Source organism: Vulpes vulpes, chromosome 10 (assembly GCF_048418805.1).
Source record: "Vulpes vulpes isolate BD-2025 chromosome 10, VulVul3, whole genome shotgun sequence".
Classification (NCBI taxonomy): domain Eukaryota; kingdom Metazoa; phylum Chordata; class Mammalia; order Carnivora; family Canidae; genus Vulpes; species Vulpes vulpes.
In genome coordinates, this window is record NC_132789.1 from 61,185,375 (window position 1) to 61,210,428 (window position 25,054).

Here is a 25,054-nt window from a genome sequence, read left to right on the forward strand (position 1 = left end):
CTGAGATGGTGTCAAAAGCTACCTCTGGGAGTGATCCCTGGCCAGAAATAGATGTCCACTCTCAATTATTCATATCTAGGCTTCTCTTTATTATTTTATTATTTTGTATAATAACTAGTAGCGGTGTAGGTTCACTAATAATACTTGTAGTATAATTACAAGAATACAGGGAAAATCAGCATGGAATATTTGAAATGTATGGGGCTCCAACTATATTAAAGTAAGCCAATAAAAAAATGACTCATTGTTTTAATTCCAAATTTGTTTGCTTTTGTAAGTACTGCTGTAGCTGCTTCTTCCACTATAAAATCTGTTATGAACAAGATAAATCACATTGGAAACTATCTTTCTGTGGCAGTTTCTTTAAAATCTGAAGCTATAATCATATTTCCACCCTTTCAAGATATTAAATGGAATGATTCATTTTATCATATTAAGACGATTCACCCTAAAATGAGAAATAGTGGTATGTGGAAATGTTGAACAGAAAACTCTTGTTCCACTTAATTTTTTCCACTTCTTTGTTAACACTTTTCAGAAATCGCACTGTTTTGCTTTCTTGGGAATCCCTTCACTGGAAGATAGACGTTTAAATGATTCCTCAACTACTGTAGACCGTAGGATGTAATAAGCATGAATCCTACAGCTTTTCTAGATTCTCTGCATTCATCGGATTTGCCTTTCTAGTAGAGAAGAAACTACATGTCTTTGTGGATGTTAGCAAATTCCTTTGATTCTGAAACCTACTCCAGGCAGTTCATTTAGTGGGAAGTTATGGTATCTGAATTGCTATGAATACAGAATGTTCATGAATTTTGGGAGGTATTCCTGCAATTGCATCCAGAGCCCTAAAGTGCAGAAATAAAACTGAGTCTGTAATTTCCAAGCAGCACAGAACAGGCCATGAAAGAAAATTTTAACTGCAATTGCCTTCCTCAGTACCCCAGAGCTCACCGTTATTAAAGCCATAGGTCTCTGGCTACTGTAACAAGCAGGCAATAGTTGATCAAAACCAACTTGTGCTGGGTAATGCATCTTTTCCACATTATGCAGGGTTTTTTTTAAAAGGGGAAAAAATAAGTCCTCCTTTATGGGCCTATGTTTTTCATGGATCGGATCCAGTTGTTGCTACTGGAAGTGCAGCTTTCCACCTCCTGCTATGTGCCCTGGTCTGTGCCCCGCAGGCCTGGGCGCAGGAGGAGGGTGCTGTACCTGGAAGGCATCGTCCACGTGGCTTCCACTCTGCTGCCTGCCAGTTTCTCAGCCTCCAGATGTTGACTTCTGTCCCCTGTTGACTCCTGTCACATCGTTATAGCTTCGCAGGAGTGACTTAGTCACTGTGCTGCTGTCTTGGGAAAGGGCCAGGACAGCTTTCTTTTCATCAGTGTATCCCTTTGAGTAAAACTAAAGGTGACAAATAATTGTAATCACGTTCCTTTCTAAATGTCATACGCAGATTTTATAGTAAGATCATTTATTAATTAGCCTTACACCATCACGGTGAGATAGTGGGGCAGGTATTATCCTCATTTTAGACATGGGCATCTAAACATCTGTAGTAGTTGTGCAGCTACAGCTCACATTTATAACCTAGTCATTTTGCCCTGAGAGAAAGAAATGATGGCTTAATCATTCTCTTTGTGGGGAGACAAAAGGCAGCCTCATAAGAAAATCTCAGGTAAAGCTACAGACTCCAGTGGAAATGCTAGGAGTGCAAAGTTGGGATCTACCCCCAGAATTCTCTAGGGAACAGGAGTTAGGTCTTCAATTTAACTTCTGTTACCATGGGGATTGCTGATGGAACAGTAAATACAGATCATCCTGTATCTGGGAATGGAGGCGTGTATGTGTTATATTCCAGAGTGGTCGGGAATGTCACCTTCTACAGTGATGACCAGTCCCTTCTTTTCTTATCTGTTTAAGGATTTCTCAGCACACACACACACACACACACACACACACACACACAGAGGATCACTTGAGTTATTTCTCTTTCCCTTTAAGAATGGGTTCTCAGGAAAGACATTCTCTAAGGGTAACTCTTGATCCACCCTTGGACAGGTTGCAACAAAACTTCCCTTTTCACTTTGCTTGAAAGAGTTGGGAAAGGTATCACAGAGTGGCCTTATTTTGGATTTGAAGGAGGAGCGTAGGCACTATCCAGAGTGGGTCCCAGTATTTTCAAACCTTCCCCTCCTCCTGCCAGTCTAATGTATCTTCATGTTATTGTAACTACAGAGGAAAATTTTCTTTTTCTGCAACTTCAGAAGAAGACCCCAGGGCATCCATTATTCCAGGAGCAATAGGATAATCATTAGGATATTCAACAAGAAAAATGTTAATTTGCAATTCTGTTTAAAAAAAAATCTACTCTAGCTCATATATACACCGAACGTCTCTCTGGAGCTTATTGCTTCTCTTCTCACGTGTTTTATTTCATATATATATACATATACATATATATATATATATTAGTCATGGTTACTCCCAATTCTGAAAACCTCTCTTCCTGTATTTCTTTAGGACCATTATATGGCATCTTTTAAGGTTCCTTTTTTAGACTCCGTTTCTAATGTTGAAATTGCAACATCCAAATTTTTTTTTAACATCCGAATTTTTAAAACACATCAGACTCTATTAGTGAAGAACAGATAGCTTCCCCTCATTGTATCCTGCTAATTACTAATTGCTATCTCTTATCTTGCTCTCCAGCCTGTTCCTCAATTCAATTTGGGGATAATGAAGTAGTTTTCTGGGGACATGTCAGAAATGATCAGGAGACTCAGATGTCATTTCCAGCAGATCCACACCTTGGCTTTTAGGTGTGGCTTCATTTCAGGGATAAAACTTTCCCTTCCAAGAGCTCCTGCCGGTACAGAGTCCAAGGACCTGGTGTAAAACTTGCCTGATGAACATCTTTACCTTATTTCATTAACTTAAGGGAATAGACATCATTCATGACAGTCTTTCTCCCAAACTGTATTGTAAAAACACTAGACTTTTACGTCTTCATCTTGTCTTCACTGGCTGCTTCTATTCACACCTTCCCCGTCTTAGAATCAGCCTGCCTCTCTGCACTCCATCAATGACATATCTTTCCTTCCAGTCACTCACAGACTCTTAAAAGATATAGTCTAATATATATATATATATATATATATATATATATATATATATGTATGTATAGTCTAGCTTCCTGCCTCCTCTTACTTTGTTTACTTTTTAGTCACTCTCATTATTGTCTGCTCTGTGCCCCTGAAATGGCAATCCTGAGAATACTCAACGTATCTTCATTGTTGAGTTGCCTGACCTCGGTTGGATCACTCTCAAACAAAATCTGTGCTTCTATGACCTTGTTAAACACTCAATCATTATTAAAACTCTACAGTAGTGGCTCTTAAGATACTCTTTTTTTCCTAGTTCTCATGCATCTGATTTATTTTTTGTTGAATGATCCCCTTTCTTTGGTCCTTAAAGAACAATAGCATTTGGCCTTGGATTTCTCCTTCCATTTCATTCACTGTCCCTGGATCATATCCTTGGTATGTTATTCTTAATTCTCAAGGTCTCTAGGTAGATAAAAATTTATACAGACCTTTCTCACAGGAGTGAGAAAAAAATGGTATAAAAATCACTACCATCTCTGTTCTTTAAAAAAATTAAGCAGGTATTTGAAATTTTGTGCAACAGCTAAAAAAGTCCAGGTCCTTAAAATCTGTTAACTTTTTTCCCCCTGGAGGATGGCTACCTACATTTTAATCCTCTACACTTTTATTAATTGTAAGAATCTACTCTGTTACTGATTATTGGTGCCATAGTTCGCCCAGGCACTAAGAGAAAACCCAGATTATCAGAGCATCTTCTTTTAAAGATAGAGGCTGCTTCTGGGAAGTATAAGATGTTCTCTTTCTCTCTAGTAACACTCTTACCAGAAAAAGCTGCACACTCTGTCCCATGTACACACGCTGTATCAGGTACGTCCCAGGCCACCAGGAAACTCAGATTGCACTCGGTGCCTGAGGAGCTAATTCATTTGGATTATTATTGCAAATACTTAGGAGTCTCTACTGTGAGGAGGCAGTCTGGATGCTGGGGGATCAAAATCTGTGTCTAGGGGAGATAAAATGAAAGAAAAGCTGCTTGAACAGTAGTATGTCCTTCTTTCTGCATAGTTTTCACTACAGGCAATGTTAAGTTGGATCAGCATTTCTGTACACCAACAATCAGATGGTGCTAAGAAACAGCTGCTTCTGTTAGACCCGGCATCCACATTCTAATTTGCCTCAGACCCCAGCCCTCTCTGATTTCCCCAAAGCAGCCTTAGTATCAGTTGCCAATTATTATCACAGTTACCTTTTATTTTTCTTAGAGTATAGTGAATAAATATCACCATGAAAAGCAGAAAGGATGTAGATCATCATATACTAGAGAGGAGGAAAATTGGAAATTTATTTATTTACTATGTAAGGAGAATCCATCTCCATTGAGATTATTGAGATTGTTTCTTTTACATGTAGTCAGCTTCACTCATGAATGTTATCTTTTCCATCCTGGATTGGTTTTCGGTTATTATCTACCAAACCTTCTTGGCATCCTTATTCACCTTTTTATCCTTGGCATCCCGAAAATGGTGCTGAATTGATTGTGTTTTGGTGGCTGCTATATTCATATTTTATTACCATGTTTAATAACCAATGATTTACACCTGCCTGTAAGATAATAACAATAAAAACAAACTGAGGAAGTGAAATTATATGATACGGAGTTAGGATTGGCATAGCCGACTCCGCTATAAGAGCCCACAGGCATCACCTGCTTCGGTCCACGGCCTTCGCGCGGGCTTAGTGAGGAACAGCAAGAGCAACAACAGCAGAGTGTCTGTAGTTTACAGATTACAGACCGCTTCCGTTTGCATTTTATGCAATTGCATGAAGTCCAGAAATGCAGATGTTGCATTTTTTTTTCTCCATCTTAAATTAATACAAAGTGAGGGCTTCTCAAGGGAGGACCTACCAGGAGGCTGAAGATGGGCAATCACAGCTGGGCCGCTGATGCCACTTGTAGCACCACTCCTCGGACAGAATGTGAGAATACAACTCAGCGCCTCGGAGGTCTAATGTTGGGGTGGAGGATGCGTGACACTGCTTCATGGGAAGCAGTAGCCAATGTCTACTTTGTTATCAGTTTTCTCAATATGAACACTGTGAAGTCACTGCTTCACTTTGTATTTTTATTGCATGAGCCTGGAGAGGGAAGGTGTTGGAAAACCCTTAAATTCTACAGTATCGAAATTCCCAAACTTTAAAGCATTTTCTAAAAGGTTCTTGTGTCCAGGAAACAATTTGAGTGATTATTTTCATTGAGTGGCACTTCCTACAGGGAACCAATGTGAGAATTTGTTCATTTACCTGTATAAAGATAGACCAAGATTAAGCCCTGACCATGCGTATAATACCTATTTGATACTATGGGGGAAAGAAATAGAAGGACAAATTGGTTGGAAAGAAGAGGTATATCCGATCTTCTGTTTTATATTCTCAAGTATCTCCATGTGTTCATAGGATGAGAAATCACCTGGGTTGGGATGGTCATGAAAAGAGAGACTGCAAGTGGGTGCAGTGAGAGGGACTTCCCTGAGGCAGATTGATTGTGAGGATAAGATTGTTCATGGAATGTTGAATTGGAGCATTTCGTCACAGAGATAGCCAGAGGTGGCAGTTGGGATCTTGGTACTTCAACAGCAACAACAAAAAGGATTTATTTACCTATGGTAGAAGGATATTTGTCCTAAAGAAGTAATTCAGTCATGCATCTCTGGTTCCTTTGTGCAGATGTTATGCTTCCTATTGAAACAGTGATTGCTGCTAATAATACCTATTTGAACGCCAGCCTCAATGTGCCTTTTGTGCCCTTTCCTGAGACTACAGTCATCCCTCAATGCTGCTGCCAGGTCATCGCCAGCTGCTCAGCCTCAATTAGGATCCGTCCAGTAGATTTAGGGGTCATGCTTCAATGTGGGATTTGACTTGCAATTATCCATCACACTAGGAAATTGTTCTAATCAATCTATCTTTATTACCACTTTGATCATAATTCTAACTGCTCTGTTTTTATATAAGGTTGCCATTACCACCTGGGGCTTTTTCAGGACTCTGGAAGAATCAGGAAGCATTCAAGCATTTATACTTTGAAAAATTTCCTGTAAGAACTTTATAATACTTGTTTTTAAACCTTCCAAAGTACCTCTCTGTAGTTCTTGCCTATTAAATCGAGCACTTAGTCCTGGACTCATAGATAACAACTTCTAAAGTTTATCTGGACCAAGTTCTGGATCTCAGAAATAAGAATGCCCAAACCACAATTAACTAAGCCATTTTTATATTTATTGGTCTCTGGACATAGAAATTTCTCAGTTTCTCTTTAGCACATTTTCCTGAAATTGAGCAGCCCTGAATATCGGGAACGTTTTTGTTAAATTAAAGACTTTGGGGGGCTATCTCTATTCTTTCCTGATTGGATCTGTCTGAGAGCACCTGATCAGAATTGTACACTGTCACTGGGACCCCTTCACCTCCTCTATAGCTGGTTATGTGAGCAAAGTTCATTTGGATTGCCCACAGTTGTATTTTTCCACTCCTTTACCTATTTTTGACATTCATTCCTGAATGTTCTCTTAGCTTTTTATTTTAAGTTCCCATTTTAAAATACAGATACACGCTAGGCACAGGGTTCCTGCAGCACAACCTCCAGTAACCTGGATGGCCAAAAGCGTTGGCCTTACTTACTGTGTCCTTCTTTTTGTTTTGTCATTTACCTGCTTCTCTATATCACCGTAATATGTTTTGTGTTTATAACAGCACTTTATTGTTAATACACATCAGGTCCCACCATCATATTGCTGCTGCACTTTGGTTTCTATTTCTTTCCAAGAGGTTCTTGGTTCTTATTATGCAGTAGGTGAAAAAAAAATGGTCAGAATTCTATTAAAACAAACAAATAAGTCTCAGTGTTTAGCATTTTATCTTTATTATTTGTGAGTGAAAGATAGGTAACCTAATCAAGTAAGCAAATGACAGGATTTAAAATAGCTTCCTTTAGAAAAGAGATCTTGGAGTTAAATGATCTCAGTAGCTGAGATAAAACATGCCCCCGATGGACTGTGGCAGCGAAGATTTGTCAGTAGAGTTGACTCTCTCGGCCCAATCTATCGGCCCAATCCTCAGAGTACTGATATGATTAAGTACACCCGATAGTGGCAAATGAGATGTGCATGTGGTTTTAACATGACCACTTTCTACACTGACAGTGCCCAGGGTCTCAGTTTATGGTTAAACTATGTGGGGTGACTGTACTCTTGTTATCCTGACGTCAAACTTCTCATAGAAGGGTTAATCACAGCACAAAAGGTAGAGTAACTTGCCTGTAGTTTACAAGTGATGGAGCTGGAAAGGGAGTAAAGGGAAAGCCTTTATGAGTAAAGGCTGGAGTCCATGCTCTTGAACTGTACTCTAGGTTTTTCTCTCCGAAAGAAATGACAGTGAGAGCTGCCAATTACTGAGGCCTTTCGCTGTGCCAGGATCGGCCCTCTTTACATACACCATCTCATCTATGCTTCACTGAAACCTTACAGGGTATATATAGTTCACTACCTTGTTTAGCAGATGAGCATCCTGAGACTCAGGAGCATATAGTGACTCATCTGGACTGTTCCTAAAGCTCATGCTCATTAACATCAGTATCAAGATAACTGAAAAGCATTAGAATTAATATTTCTTTCTACTTTGTATTCTTCTTGATTCTCCATTCTATTGTGATTTCTGGACCAGTGAAGATGTGCTGCTACTTTGAGTTGATTAAAAATTAAATTTCATCCCTATTATTATATTTCACAGAAGCTCGAGTCTAATCCAAATTCATGTTAACAAACTAGCACTCTATTTTGTAATTATTCATAGAGAGCTTTAGAGCTTTTAAAAATTAATATTAATTAAAGAGGAAATCTATCAAAGAATTACTTTGCAATACCAAAGTATATTGGAAATACCGAACTATTAATTCTCCATTAAAAAAAGTGAGTTCATAAAGTTTACAATTCTACATTCAAACATTTAACTCGAATATATATAAGAACATTTGAATTTATTCCTGGCTATTAGAGGAGCAAAGAGATTCTAGTAAGTTTTCAAAATCAAGAAGAGTTTAATTCCATAGCCTAGTTATGAAAAAAAGTCAAGTGCATGCAGTAAATCCATTTCTATCACATTTTATATTATACCACTCTTAAATGATTGCATTACCTAGCAATACATGCTAATGAGACATTATTGATTCTCATTTTCAGGGATACTATGACACCATGGATGCTGGTTACATGGATGAAGAAGGCTATTTGTATGTTATGTCTCGAGTTGATGACGTGATAAATGTTGCAGGTCACAGGATTTCTGCAGGTGCTATTGAAGAGGTATTGATGAATATGAATTTTCTGTTCCAGGTAGTATTTAGAGACAGAGGTGAACTGGAATTAAGTCAGTGTATCTGGAAAATTACTGTTCCCTTCGTTTGAAGCAGAGGCTGGGTTACTTGTACCTCTCTCACCTCACTTCCTCTTGTATAAAACGTCCTATTCTCCACACTCCCCGGTCTCTGGGTGGTAGGGGGGGGGAATTTGAAGAAGCTACATATTTGTGCTATTTATAGGAGAGCTTATCTACTTTTGCTTCTTGATACTTACTACTTGCATTGCCTCTAGCTTCTTGATTTTCTCTTGCCCGATAACCAGGTTTGCATATAGTCTTTAACTGGTGGGAGATTTAAATATTTTATTGTACTCTTAAATCCTGATATTTTTTTCTAATGTAAATACATTGTCACCAAGTCCCTAGAAGAACTTTTTTTTTAATGTTTTTAATTTGTACATTTACATAGAGTAAAATCTACTTTATTGCTGTTCGGTACTATGAGTTTTTATACTTGTATGGATTCTTGGAACCTTTACCACAGAGAGAATACAGAAAAATGTCAGCACTGCCAAAGAATTCTCTCGTAACATTACCTTTGTATTCTGATGCTCCCCATCCCTAACCCCTGGTGACTACTGATTTTTCTATTTCTATGTTTTTGCTTCTCTAGGATGTCATAGAAATGCAATAATATAGCATGTAACATTTGAGACTGGGTTATATCATTTAGGAAAATACATTCAAGATCCATCCAAATTGTTGTATATCAATAATTTGTCCTTTTATATTGCTATGTGGTATTCCATTAGTGGATGTATTAACCAGGCTCTGTATCCATTCACTCACTGAAGGATATTTGGATTGTTTCTAGTTTGAAGTAATTTTAAATAACTCTGTTATATGCATTCATGTACAAGTTTTTGGGCAAAATTAGTTTTTATTTTTCTATGATAAGTAACCATAGTAGTTGGCTGGGTCATGTGGTAAATATATATGTTTAAGTTTATAAGAAACTGTCAAACTGTTTTCCAGAGTGGCTTCACAATTTTACATTCCTGCCAGCAGTGTTTGAGGGTTTCTGTTTCTTCCTGTCTTTATTAAAACTTGGAGTTGTGTCATTATCCTTATTTTAACCATTCTAATGGATATGTAGTGGCATCTCGTTGCTTTCAATTTGGTTTGCCATAATGACTTAATGATGTTGGGCATCTTTTGACATGCTTATTTCTCATCCAGATAACTTCTTTGGTAAAATACCTGTGGGAATCTTCTGCCCATTTAAAAAAAAAAAAATGAGTTGTTTTTTGTTGTTCAGTTTTGAGAGTCTTTTATCTGATACATGATTTGCAAATATCATCTTCCAGTCTGTAACTAGTCTTTTTATTTTCTTAAAAATGTCCTTCACAGGGGCGCCAGGTTGGCTCAGCAGTTGAGCATATGCTTTGGCTCAGGGCGTGATCCTGGAGACCCGGCATCGAGTCCCACATCGGGCTCCCTGCGTGGAGCTTGCTTCTCCCTCTGCCTGTGTCTCTGCCTCTCTCTCTCTCTCTCTCTCTCTCTCATGAATAAATAAGTAAAATCTTTAACAACAACAAAAAGATGTACTTCACAGAAGTATTTTTCATATTGATGAGGTCAAGTGACATTCTTTTTTTTTTTTTTTAACAAATCATGATTCTGGTATTGTATCTTAGAACTCTTTCCTAACCCAAGGTCATAACAGTTCTTTGTTTTGACCTAAGAATTCTATAGTTTCATGTTTTGCATTTACTTTATTGTTTTACATTTACTTTATTTTACATTTCAGATCAGTTTACATTTACATTTTGAGTTTTCGTGTGTGTATGGTGCAAGTTGTAAAGTGAGGATTATTATTTTTTTGAAATATGGATGTCAGGTGTTCGAAGCATCAATTATTGCAAAGACTGCTTTTCTTCCTTGAATTTCCTTTTTACTTTTGTCCAAATCAGCTGACAGTATTTGAGTGGATCTATTTCTAGAGTATCTCTTCCGTTTCATTATTCTATGTGTTATCCTTTTACTAGTACCATTCTGTCTTGATATTGTAGCTTCATAGAATGCCTTAAGTTGAATAGTGTCCACATTTGCTCTTCTTTTTCAAAATTGTTGTTGGATGTTCCAGTTTATTTACTTTTCCATATATATTTTAGAATGAACTTTTTTATAGTTATAATGAATTTTGATTGTGACTGCATTAAATCTATAGATACTTTTGGGAAAAATTGTTATTTGGCTTATACTGAATCTTCCAATCCAAGAGTCTTATACATGTCTTCATTTCTTTAGGTCTTTTTTGATATGTTTCATCAACATTTTATATTTTTTAGTATACAGATTCTGAGCTTATTTTGTTAGAGTTATACCTAAGTATTTAATTTTTTAGCTACTGTAAACAGAATCTTTTTTAAAATCTAAGTTTACAAATTTTCACTGCTAGTGGATAGAAATACTGTTGACTTCCTTGAACTGATATGTATCTTTTATAGATTCCTTGAGATTTCCTATATAGATAATCATGTTGTCTGTGAATAGAGATAATTTTATTGCTTTCTTTTCAGTCTGAATGCCTTTTATTTCTTTATCTTGCCTTCTTGAACTGGTTAAAATTTCCAGTATGATATTGAATAACAGTGGTGAGAACAGATACCCTTGTCTTATTTCCGAACTTAGGGTAAAAACATTCAGTGCCTTACCATTAAGAATCATGTTCCTTGTAGGTGTTTCCGTAGATAAACTTTATCAAATTACGATGTTCATTCTATTCCTAATTTGATGAGATTTAAAAAAAAAACTTGAATGAATGCTGAATTTTTGCCAAATGCTTTTTCTGCTTTTATTGATATGATCATGTGGCTTCTTAAAAGCCTTTTAATACATGGATTGCATTAATTAATTTTCAAGTGTTCAGCCTTGCATTACTGGGATAAACCTTACTTGTTGCAATGTCTTTATATATTGATTTTTTTTAAACATCTATAGTCATTTTCTTTGTTCTGAAGTTGGTTATGTGTGGTAATCACATAGCCATTCCATCTTTTTTTGAATAGTGTTTGAATCATATATCTTTTGTCATCCTTTCATTTGGATCATTGTGGGTTATTATGGATCTATGCAGATCCATCATCTGGGTCATTATTCTTTTTATGGACTTCTTGTAGATAGCATACAGTTAGGTCTTACTTTTATTTTTATCCAATCTGACAATATCTATCTTTTAAGTGGTGTTTTCAGACCAATTAACATTTAAATAAATTATTCATATATTTATATTATGCCTATCAGTTTATTAGTTTTCTTTTTGCCTTTTCTTCATTTTTCTCTTATACATTTTTCTCTCTTCCTTCAAGTCATTTCATTTTCTTTTATAGCTTCTGTTTCTTTACTGAGAACTTCTCTGATTCCTTTCACTCCAAGAATGTTTGCCCATTCTTCTTGGACCATGGCTATTGTTTTTTTAATATTCATCTCTGTTAATTTTATTCTGAATATGTAAATGAGGTGTTATGGGTCAAAGACAGATTTCTTGATATTAAATATGTCATTCATTCTTACCCGAGGCTATAGCCTTAGGTCCTATATAAGTGTCAGACACTTCATAGATGAGAGATGAGTAAGATAATATTTGTCTGCTTATAAGGGAGAAGAAAGCATTGATCTTCCATCCCTCATCCGAAAGTCTCCTTCAAAACATAAGGGCCTTAATTCAAACTCCAACTCTTTGATATGTAAATAAAATCTCTCTAGGAGCCAGATAGCCCTGTGTGTCTCAACTCTTACAACTTAGAGATGTTTCCAAGTTCTGAGGCTTCATCTTTGTTTGACATGTAAATACCTAGGAAGTTAGTGAGCCACTCTCCCCAGCACGTTGTGAGTTTAACCCTAGGGAACTAGTCTAGTCTAGGTTTGATAATTTTGCCATCCCAGGGAAATTAGAAAAGTTTTGTTATCCTTTCAGACCAGAGTAATTAACCCGACAATCAGCTATACATCAAATTCTCATTGTATTTAAAGATTCTTGGGAGGCTAGGGCTTTATATAACAGCAATGAGGAATTTAGGAAAGTTTTTAATCCCCTTGCCACCATTATAATAGCTGCATTAAAATGTTTGTCTGATAATTCTAAAATTTGGGTCATGTTGGTGTTTGTGTGTATTAATTAATAGTCTTTTATCTTAAGAGATGTTTAGGTTTTCTTGATTCCTTTTACATCCAGTAACTTTTGATTCTATCCTAGATATTTTGAATATTACATTGTGAAGTTCTGAATCCTGTTAAAATCACCTGGATTTGTGTTCTTGTGATTACCTATTTTAGTTAAGGTCAGATCACCTGTCCTTACTCACTTCCTATGGACTGTGGTTCCAATGTTAATTTAATTTTCAGTCTCTGAAGTGCTGTTTTGGTCCATTTCACTTGTGTCTCTCCTAGAGGCCAATGTGAAACTCAAGTTAAATGTTCAGGATCTTCCCTGTGCTGGTTCCGGTTGGACTCATGCATGCACATATCTGGGGTAGGCTCAGGACTTCATACACAGATTTGAAGTATCCCTTTGTCCAGCGCTTTCTTCTCCATAATCTACTCTTCACTTTCTGATTTCCAGGGTTGCCCATTGCTGCTCTCTTGGGTAAAAAGTCAGGACTTTGCACTCCCTCTGTTCTTATCAGGGTTTAATACTGCATGTCCTACATGCACTGCATGCCTGGGCAGAGGATGAGACAGTCTCTTTGATAGCACTCTCTTAGTGGAGAGCAGAGCAGGTGTGTGTGTTTGGGACGGGGGTCCCTCGGGACTCCATCCCACAGGATGCACACCAGTAGCGGAGAAGAAAGGACATTGCTCTTTTGCCGGCACTCACTTGGAGTAGGGCGTGGAGAGTCAACAAGATCGCTACAGCTCTGTAGGAAGGGAGAAGGGCACTGAGTCTTTGTTGGTGTTCACCTACAGTGGGGGGGCGGTAAGAGGAAAAGGATTGTTTCCCAGATCCTCTGCTCCTTTCCCTGGGCTTCTGTAAAGGTCAACATTTCTTAGGGCTTTTCTGTCGGCACTTATTGGCAGTTCCACTTTTTGGGCTACTCAAGCACCCAGGTCAGAATATATAGGAGGCAAAACAAACAAACAAACAAACAAACAAACAAACAAACAAACCATAATGACAACAAAACTCAAAATCTCCAAAGAAAGAAGCAAAAAAGAGGGTTGTGTCTCAAGCTCTTATAATTCTAATAGAGTCATCTGATCTGGTTTTTTAGCCCAGAATTTTTCATTACAATTAGTTAAAGAGATAAGATAGAACATATTTATTCCATCGTTTTCAGAACCAGAAACCCAGAATTATTTTTAAATGGAATAGAGCAAACTGAAATTTAAATGAAAGAAAATGCTTAAAAATAACTCAGAGATGAGAGCATGCAGAATCAAAGTTGAGTTCTCCTTCTTATAACTTAAAGATGGTCACCTTCTTTAAAAGTCATACTTATTTATCATCAGGGAAAACCAAATAGCTTAACACCTCTTGTTATGTTGGCTTTGCGTGTGCTACAATGTAATATTATTTGAGTAAAAGGAAAATATTTTATATAATATTTTGGAATATGTGGCTTTGTGTGCTATTATAATATTACCTTATTTTTAGCCTACTCTGAATTTTGCAATGACCTAAAATTGAAATTCAACCTTCATGTGTTTTGGGGTGTGGGCAAAAGGTGGTTCTGGTTGCATGAACTTTTAATTTCTTGCCTTCAGGAGATTGCCTCTAATATTCACCTGCATTTCTGGCAGACTCAGCTAATCAAAATATGGAGATTACATATGCAAGGCTTTTATTATCAGTCAAAGTTCTTGGTTCTGTTTTATTTTTAGAACAAAAAAAGAGAAGTATCAACCTATTTAAATATATGCTTTAATACGTTTCTACTGACATCCTTCTCAGTGTATATAATCAGAGAATGAAACAGGCAGAAGGTAGACAGTAAAATGATAAAGTTGGAAAAAAAAAAAAGCGTAATAGAATCATTGGTTTCCAACAGGAATTTTGTCACACACAGCACATAATAGGACACCCGTCAGCCTTCAAACCTTCTTAAAGTGAATGACTCCCTTTATGTGAATTAAATGATTAACTCTATTGTATATTTATGTCTAATAAGAAAGTTAATACCTCAGTTCTTATCAGGTTTGTCTTCTTTATATTGGCATCTGTGAAAGAGTTTTAAACTAATATTCTTTCCTGTTTTTTTTTCCCCCACCTCTAGCAAAATTGCTTAACGTTGATAACTAATATGTATGTGAAACGTTCTCATTGATGACATAACCAACTTTTAAAATGCCCAAACCTTACTTTCTATGTAAATGCTTTCCAGGACTCTGACTAGGATTCTTAATTGTCAATTCTGAATGCTGGATTTCTACTTTGAGTTTCTGAAATAGGACTTCAGGGTCTTAATTCATGGGACCCTCATTTGTAATAATTAGACTGGATGTTGTTTTCATAGATAGTGAAAATCTGTGTCTATCCAGTTTCTTAAATTAAAATATGAAAAAATAAATTAATTAATTAAAACATGACAAGTGCTTTACCTTACATAAGACTGAATCCAACAGAAATTCTATTAAAATTACAACATTAAAAACATTTCGGGAAACTGTATGTTCTTTTTTGTTCTCATCATAAGAAAATAGAGTTCTGGAATAGCTTTCATGAATTGAGAGGATCTTATCCTTGCAGATCTCAACACATATAAGGGCCTTCTGTAACTATTAAGTAGTAATCATCTCTTTTTGAAAGGTTGATTAATGTTTGAAGGCTTGACATCTAGCTAGACACTCGGGACACTTGGTGGAAGTTCAAAGTGTCCTTTCCTTAAGGAAAATTGGGTCTGAAATCTGCTAGTTCAGATCTTATGAGCCAAAATTCCTAGGAGCTAATGTGGTCCTTCATGCTTGGGTCTCTTTCACTGTTGTGGGCAGGCTTTCATGCAAAGACACTTCCAGGGAACAAATTAAGCTCTCTGGTTTCATTCTTTCACCTGTAACTTAAGTTTCATTTTGTTAAGTAATCCTACTGGTATCCTTGGGAACTTGGAAGTCTGGAGTTTAAAAACGGAACTTAAAGCTTAGGGCAGTGTTCATTGCAATTTGCCCTTTGGAAAGTTATTTGAACCAAAGTTTCTCTGTTTGTTTTCCAAGTTAGCTATTTTGTTTGCTATTTTTAGGAGTGAGTTCTTCAGGATTGAATATATTTCCATAAAATGTGTATTCAACAAAGATGCTATGTAATTTCAGTTCTGCCCAGCAATAAATGACTACTGAATTTAAATAGTTGTACAATTGCTGAATATTTTCCTGAGTACAAATATGAATATTGATGATAATGCAGAATCTGACAGTTTCTTAGATGACTCCAATATCAGAGGCAATGAAAAAGCATTCTTCTTCTTCCCACTGCAGAGACAATCTCTTGCCAAAGACTGGCTCATTGCATCTTATGTAGGTTCTTGATTTAAACTAATACTTCTAATATTAAAATACTTAAAAATATAATTGAGAAATCTGTGTAATTCAGCCACTAAAGGCAAAGAACCTTTGAAATCCATTAAAATTTACACAAAAATGACAGTACTCCAGAAACAACAACTGACAGGCACTTACTAGGCCCATTTACCCTGTAATCTGTATTACCCTATCATCTGTATTTATACAGATATTCCTCAACTTGAGAAAGAGATCACGTCTTAGTAAACCTATCATACATTGAAAATATCATAAATTGATAATGCATTTAATATACCTAACCTGCCAAACATCATAACTTAGCCTAACCTACCTTAAACATGCTCAGAACACCATTAGCCTACAGTTGGGCAAAATCACCTAACTCAAAGGACACTTCATAATAAGATGTTGAATACCTCATGTAGTTTCTTGATACGTACTGAAAATGAAAGCAGAATGGTTGTATGGGTACAGAGTGGTTGTGTTTCAGTTGTTTACACAGTGATCACTGACTGGGAGCTAAGGCTTCCTGCCACTGCCCAGTATCACAAGAAAGGATTGTGCGCTGCATACTGCTGACATGGGAAAAGACCAAAATTCAAAATGCGAAGTACAGTTTCTACTGCACATGTATCACTTTCACACAACCCTAAAGATGAAAAGTTGTAAGTTGGAACTATTGCACACGTTTGTGGTTTTTACCCCTCAAGTTGTATCATTTTTTCAGATCTTAACTGCCAGTTAATCACAGATGCTTTATGGATTTTATGTGGAGGAAATATATAAAAGTGGCTTTTGATATTTTTGCCCCCATAAGACATTTGTTTGGCTCCTGTTCCTTACATGTTGCCAAGACATACTTTGGTGCTTTTCTTTTTAATGATTCAGTTGTTGAAATCATAATTTGGCATGTAGATATTATTTGTGGAGCCAACATAGAAAGCTGTCTCCTTCCCTTTATGGCATCTTTTTAACATTGATAGATTAATATAGTATTTTATCCATTATAATAATGAACCTCATTTACAGATGATATACAATTCTGGTAAATTATTATGTTCACAGATTTTTAAGAATTTGGCCACAAATGAGGCAAAAAAAATGTGAAGCTTTGATACTGAAGAAAACTGTGTTATGTATTACTTCTGATTTTAAAATACCCTGCCCAGAGCACCTGGGTGGTTCAGTGGCCTTTGGCTCATGTCTTGATCCCAGGGTCCTGGGATCAAGTCCTGCATCGTGTTCCCCAAGGGGAGCCTGCTTCTACCTCTGCTTATGTCTCTGCTTCTCTGTGTTTCTCATGAATAAATAAATATGTAAAATAAAATAAAATACCCTACCTGTATGGAAAACTTGTCAGCATTTTCCCATCCACTTCTAAACATACTAACACTGAGGGTGGAAACATGGCGAAATGAAAACAACAAGGTGAAATAAGGACAAACTAGAAGGTTTGGTGTTTTGATTTAGTTAAAGTTATAGTTATACTGGTTAGGTGACAAAATATCTGGATAATCAATTTTTTTAAATAGTAATTTGAACAGTTACATTGTCATTTTAAAAACCAAGGTAGTAAAGGCTTCTGACACCAGTGAAAAATTTAATATATATATTTTTCTTTTTGACAGTCAAAACTCTGGGTAGGCAGGTAAAAGTTTTTCCTCCACTCATTAAGGAACTCCTCAACCGGAATTACAGCATCGGGCCCACCAAGTCTATATCCTATCTGCTATGGACAAAATATTCTCTTCCAAAGACTGTGACTCACTATACTAACTACCAGTACAAATCTCTGGCAATGAAATTTGTCTCGAAGCATATGGACCTGAAACATAAATAAAATCTTAGCAAATGGGAAAGCTGTTGGAAGCACGTTGAAAGTTCAGATTGCAGCACTAGGAGAAGATTGTGTTGTATGGTCTGGATAGTCAGTGTTTTACAGAAGTTTTTTAGTTAAGCCCAACTGATGGAAGATGAGGTGCACATCTCTGTCTCAGCAATGAAATTAATAAAATGTATAGCACAAAAATCATTTATCTAACACATACTATCCTCAGCAGCGTAAGAGTCAAAAACTATGTGGATGGCAATTCTTACAACTCAGTATTTCAAAGTGGATGGTAACAATAGGATATAGGAGATGTTGATTTCTATGTTTAATTAGGGCCAGTGCGAGGTAGGGCATGGAGCTTGCACCAGTTTAGTAGTTCACTGAGTCTTCCAGGAACTCAGAGAAGAGACAGACAGCTCATTCTCAACTTGGCATAATTAAAAGAAGACTTCATGGAAACTTGGGACTTGAAAGTGGCATGTCCCAGATTCCATCGGTTTTTCTCCTCTCTCTGGCTGTGCCTTTTTAGTCTAGTTGGGCAGCTTCTCCTTTTTCATGTAGCCATTAGATCCATTCCTTAGGACTTTCACTCTTCCCACTGCTTTCTCCCTAAATAATCAAATCTATGTCTAGTTTTTATCATCTATGCATTAATGACATTTAAATGTGCATCTCTAAATTAAGACTCCCATCAGATTCAACTGCCTCAATTTGGATATCTCAAAGGTGCTTCAGTGGAATCTCTCCAAGACTTAATACATGATCATGCCTTCCAAGTCTAGCCTTTACTAGAATTTTCTGGCTTAGAAAATGGTACCACTATCCAATCAGTTATTCAAGCCAAAAAAACCACAGAATCATTCTTAATTTCTCTTCTCTTTCTTCTTGCACCATACCCAATTTATCATAAAATTGTGGGTTTTTTTGTTTTTTGTTTTTGTTTTTGTTTTTGTTTTTTTTACCTCTGAAGAAGCTATAGAGTCTTCATTACCCCCTGTCATAGCCTTAGACTACTGTGGTAGCCTCATGGGCAATTTCAATAAACTGTAATACTCACCCATAACAATCCTCTCTTTGTTCTCCATGATGAACCCAAAGTACGTTTGTTTTTCAAAATACACTCTGAAGTAAAAGAAGCCAATCTGAAAAGAATACATACTTTATGATTCCAGCATTCTGAAAAAGGACTTTGGAGGCTCTGAAAAGATCAATGTTTTCCCAGGGCTGGCAAGAAGTAAGAATAAATAAGCAGAGCACAGGAGATTTTTTTTAGGACAGTGAAAGTATTCTGAAAAATGCAATATAATGGTGGATATATGTCATAAAACCCATAGAGTATATAACACCAAGTGTGAACTCTAATGTAAATGATGAACTAAGGTGGGAATGATGTGTTGGTTCATCAGTTCTAACAAATATACCACTCTGGTGAGGGGTTTTGGGGGGGGGGGAGGCTGTGCATATATGGCGGCAGGACACATATAGCAAAACTCTGTGCTTTCTCCTCCATTTTTGCTGTAATCTAAAACTACTCTTAAAAATAAAGTCTCTTAAAAAAAATCCACAAAGATCTTGTATCTCCTCCTCAACTCCTGAAAGTGTTTTATTTCCTTTCCAATGCTACTAAAATAAATTGGAAGTCCCTAGCACAGCCCCTTTCTACCTCTGCAGCCTCATTTCCTCTTGCACTTTTCTCAGTCTTGCTCTCTGCTTTCCAGCAATGTTAGCTTCTCTCAGGTTTGAATGGTTTGTGCCAAGTCCTTCCTCAGGGTTTTGCTCTGCCCCTCCACCTTGCCTAACCCATGTCTACTCATCCTGTAGGCCTGAGCTCATTGTCGTTTCCTGAAGGTTTTTCTGAGACTAGTAGGCTTCTGCTTTTGCCCTATATTTCATATAAAAGCCTGGGTTTTCTGGCTGCTTTTGCTGTAGTTCTCATATAAAAACCAAGGTATTTCCCCAGAGCCCTTGTCACTTTTATATTAAATATTCTTAATATTAAGTAGTCGTGTTTATTAGCAAACAGTCTCATCCATTAGACTGTAAGCACTGTGAGACAGTGCTCTACCTCTTTTTGCTCACATTGAGCCTAGTGCAGTGGTTGGAACATAGAAGGATTTAGTAAATATTTGTTGAAAGAATGAATAGAAGAAAGAATGAGAAGTACCAAATGAGGGACGTCTGGGTGGCTCAGCATTTGAGCGCCTAACTTCAGCTCAGGTTGTGATCCCGGAGTCCTGGGATCGAGTCTCGAGTCTCGCATTGGGCTCCCAGCAGGAAGCCTGCTTCTCCCTCTGCCTATGTCTTTGCCTCTCTCTCTCTCTCTCTCTCTCTCTCATGAACAAATAAATACAATCTTAAAAAAAAAGAGAGAGAGAGAGAGAGAGAGAGAGAAGTGCCAAATGAGCTGTCAGTATATTGGACACTGTTTTCTCTAGGTATTAGAGATTTGCAGTCTATTACTCTCTCAGAATAGAACAATCATTTTTAAAAGTACCATCATAGCAGAAATGTGTTGTTTTTTTTTTTTTTAACCCTAAGCTTCTGTATTTCATGTGGTTACTCTGCAGGTTCTTGTGATTCCAGATAGATAGCTGCTTTGTTCTTTAAGATATGTAGAGCTTAGGGTAAGCAGTATGAAAACGATTCCTCCACAGGGGTGATTATCTGATGTCAGGGCTTCATGCCATGCCCAGCTTTTACTTTCAAGTCAGAAAATCCTCTCTGGATGGGTGGTCACTCAATAAAACAAATGCTCTGCACATGGCTCAGTAGCAGATACAGAAATAAAATCACTGTTTAGTCATGGGGCTGCCTTGGATTTCTCTGGAAAGTGCACTTATGGTAGCCAGCACTAAAGCCACATCACCATGAGGTCATCTGTTTTCGGATGCAATTTGTTCCCATGTGGTACCCACTGCCTATTTGCCCTGACTTCGTTAATGAGCAAGTGAGATGAAGAAACAATTCCCTTACTTTCCAGGTAAACAAGGCGATTTGTCTTAATTACTGCTAGCCTCTAGTGAGTGACTACCAAGGGGGACCTAACCATTCACTCACCCCAGTTGTAATGATCAGAATTGTGAATCAGTAGTAATTTCCACACAGGCAGCTATAGGTTTTGAGTTCTCGGACATGTACTTTTTTCCCAATTGAAATACATATCTACATGCGTGTGTGTGTGTGTATGAATATATATATGTTTGTATGTCTATACACAATATATGTACACACACATCTTTTCTAAATGAATGCTTTTCCTTATTACAGTCAGTCCTTTCCCATGGCACTGTGGCCGACTGTGCTGTTGTTGGCAAGGAAGATCCTCTGAAAGGTCACGTCCCCTTAGCACTCTGCGTGTTGAGAAAAGGTAAGAAGTCTTTGTCCTCCCTGGTGTTTGACCCTGAATGATTCACTAAGGTTAATTGGCTTATCATCTGAACTCTCTCCCTAGATATAAATACAACAGAGGAACAAGTTTTGGAAGAAATTGTAAAACACGTTCGACAGAGCATTGGCCCTGTGGCTGCTTTTCGAAATGCAGTGTTTGTCAAACAGTTACCCAAGACGAGGTCCGGCAAAATTCCCAGGTCGGCCCTGTCTGCCCTTGTCAATGGCAAGCCATATAAGGTGAATTATCAAGAATGTTCGGACACGTTTCTCCCCACTTCTTTGGCAGTAATGTATATTTTTTAATGTTAAGGAAACTACATAGCTGCTCTCTAGGAATGCGGGTTGTGGAAACACAGATTAATTAAAAGCATATGCTTTGAGATGATAGTAGCCAGTGTGTGGAAATTCTTTCACTATTAGTAAGTATATCAGTTAAATTTAAACAACTTGTGGAAACGCAGTCTTACTGAATTAAAGACACAACTTCCTTCATTGTAGTCATTTATGTCTATTATTGAATGAGAAAGCAAACAATTGAGGCTGGGTTTATATACGCTTAACAGTTCTAATTGATGCATTTGCCAATTATTCCTCCTGTTTTGAGTGAAAATTATTATGGAAAACATTAGGCTGATTCAAGTATATATATTCTTTTAATTTCTGTGGGCTTTAGACATGCATAGATATGCATGTTTTTAATCCTCAAGATCTAATAGAAGGTGACGCAGCAGTAAATAGTAGTTGTATGAACAAATGCAAAAAAATGTATTTCTATAAAGGCACATAGAAAGGCTTATTAGAGGGATTCTAGAGAAAGTACCACTTAGGACCTATAGTTCTGCTAACTGAACAGTTTATTACTCTGGAAGACTACATATACATTTTATTTTTTTAAAGATTTATTTATTTGACAGCAAGAGCACAAGCAGGGGGAGGGGCAGAGGGAAAGGGAGAAGCAGGCTTCCCATGGAGCGAGAAGCCCAACACCAGTTCATCCCCAGTCCTGGGATCATGACCTGAGCCCAAGGCAGACGCTCAACTGACTTAGCTACCCAGGTGCCCCTATATATACATTTTAAAATATTAAATTTGGAGTTCCTTTCTTTTTTTTAACATTTCCATATGCATTTTATCAGATGATGGGGAATGCGGTAATTGTTGATTGTTGAGAGATGGAAGGGGTTCAAGGAAGGGCATTCATCTGAATCCTATTTTCTTTCCAGATAACACCTACAATTGAAGACCCCAGCATTTTTGGGCACATAGAAGAAGTGCTGAAGCAATCATCATGACTTTTTCCTATTTTGAGTCAAATTGAGTCACTTTTCTAATTGGAGTCAAATTTTTGGATTTTTCATAAATAAATATTTAAATAGAAATTCCTTGCAAACTGAAATATGAATTGTAAAGCTTGGTTTAAAAAAAGTACTTGAAGACTAGTGAGAGACCTAGGCCTTCTGTTTGAGTAGACCCAATTAGCATCTTTTTCAGTTGCCTATAACATGGGTTGCATAGCACTTGATTTAAGAAAAAATTAACTAATGTATGATTTTTTTAAAAACTTACCCCATTCGAATATTTTAATTGAAATAGACACGTTAATATAGAAATACTTCCTGAAATGAAGAATCTGTAACATTGACCCAAAACCTAAAACTCAAGTTGAAACCAGAAAGTAATTGTAATTTTTCTTATTGAAATTCTGAATATTTGCTAATATTCTTGAGATGTCCCCATGCATGGATATTTTAAGTGAAATAGACAAAATTGGACGTTTTAGGTCATCATCTAGACAGATGATTTTCTAGATAGGAAGATACGTCTAGTCCTACATTTCCTGGGGGAAGGTTATATACCAGAGTACAGCTGTGACTTCAGGTCATTTTTACTTAGGGGAAATCACATGCCTGACAGATCCTAGAGGTCATTTAATCCAATCTCTTTGTCATGGAGATGAGAGCTGTTTGGAGTTCCTCCTCCTGTCTCAGGGTCTTAGTTGACTGTATACTTAATGATTGCAGCTTCCTATAAAAACAAGGAAATGACACAGAAATGTGGTAAGCTAACAAGGAAGGTTCTTAAAGAAGAAATAAAAAGGTTTTTACATTATGCTAAAGACCAGGAGTTTTTAAGAGACCCCGATTTTTATGTGAAATCTCTAATTTTTAAATAATAACTCGCTAGAAAACAAGCGACATCCAAACACATCTCTTCATTTAAACTTATATAAAAGTATTGAGAACTTAAGAAAAATGATTGAAAATTAGTCTTTGTTAATAAGCTTATGGTAATGTGCCAATTAGCCAGAGTAGATAGATATAGATAGATATGTGATTTACTTTGGATTCTACATGATAGCAGTTATCGAGGAACACATTTAAAGTAAAAAAAGCATACCATGCCCATTGAGTCTTTGATGGTGCTCAAAGTATTTCTCAATCTTTCAGTTCATCAGGACCATTATTTTTAAGAGCAGCTGTCCTATCATAATAGTCTAGGCTTATGAAATATATATGAGAAATAACACATAAGAGCTTAATTACTTGTTTGCTTCATATAAATGACTTACAACCTATATAAGACATCCTGAAAATGATAGGGTTTTTTGTTTTGTTTTTTTGGACTGTAGGCTATATAAATAAATGGCTTCTCAAAGGCAAGTCCCATTCGCTTAAATCGGCCTCTTGATTGTTACACTAGAAAAAATATATTCAGCTGTTCTCTTTAATTATTTTAGTATCTGGAATTAAACCAACTAGATAGACATTCAACTTGTAATTTGAAGCTGTCGGGTTCCTTATAGTGTGTCTTCTATTGGGTATATTGGGTACATTTTGCCCATCATCACAGCTGTAAACTTAACTTTTAATGTTAAAACATTAAAAATTACCTTCTTTTTTCATATAAGATTCAGTTATTTTGAAATGGCAAATTCTTCAGTTGAATGCATTATCATTGTTCATTTGCAAGGTATAAACAAAGGCAGATCCGAGAATTGTGTGAAGGGTACATCTGTGGACCTCTTGCACATTTTTCCTGGCAATCAATTCTGAAGGGACATGTTAGCAATCAGGCTTGAGTTATTTTCCAGTTGAATGAGATTGGAAAACAGTGCATGAGCCTGGGGAGGAAGTACTGTTCTTGCATTTGGTTGAAGAAATTTATCTCCTTTGAAGAATCAGAACTACTGTTACTTTCACTAGAAGTGGGGCAAGAAAGATACACTTCAATTGTAGATCTCCTAAAATTTGGGAGGAAAAAGAAAAGCAATTTTCTATTTCATACTTACAGAAAGCACCTTCACAAGATGGTACCTAAAATATTCTGGAATAAATGTATCTTTAAATATAATATAATGTCACTAAAAATGCAATCATATTTAAATGTGCTGAAATAAAGTCCTCGTGACCGTCTTTTGATATCTTCATAGAATTTTTTTACTGTAAGATATTGGAAAGATTTAAAGACTTTCTTTTAAAACCTATGGAAAAGTTATTTTCCAATTGAGTTATTTTGCTCAAGATAATACATTGAATATATGCAAATTAGACCCACTTTACATTTACGGGGCATTTTTATTTACATAAAATTGTATTTGAGAAGTCTCTCATCATTACAAATGTGAAAATTTATAAAGTCGATAGATGGTCAGAAGGAAAAATATTGAGATTCTGTGCATAACTCATTAAATGGACTTTAGATGCTGGAAGAAATTATCGTTGAAGAGTATTTTATGCTTTTTTGAGGGAACTGGTTGATCTTTTTACTTTGATACAGGAGTGTCTATTATAAATTATTTCATATTTCTTACCAGATGATCTCTAAAGAGGAGAAACTGATTATGCGATTAAGTCAGGTA

General features: G+C 36.6%; 1 protein-coding gene across 3 annotated transcripts in view; it reads left to right on the forward strand.

Moving 5' to 3' along the window:
- The window catches only part of ACSS3 (acyl-CoA synthetase short chain family member 3), a 141,669-nt gene extending 116,761 nt beyond the window's left edge, over positions 1–24,908 (forward strand). For all 3 annotated transcript variants that reach the window (XM_072724503.1, XM_072724502.1, XM_072724504.1), the window contains 5 exons: positions 6,120–6,201; positions 8,342–8,464; positions 21,073–21,172; positions 21,257–21,432; positions 22,419–24,908. In XM_072724503.1, coding sequence (XP_072580604.1) covers positions 6,120–6,201; positions 8,342–8,464; positions 21,073–21,172; positions 21,257–21,432; positions 22,419–22,487 — 550 coding nt within the window. In that variant the 3' untranslated portion in view covers positions 22,488–24,908. The remainder of the gene's footprint in view (positions 1–6,119; positions 6,202–8,341; positions 8,465–21,072; positions 21,173–21,256; positions 21,433–22,418) is intronic.
- Positions 24,909–25,054: the final 146 nt, after the last annotated feature.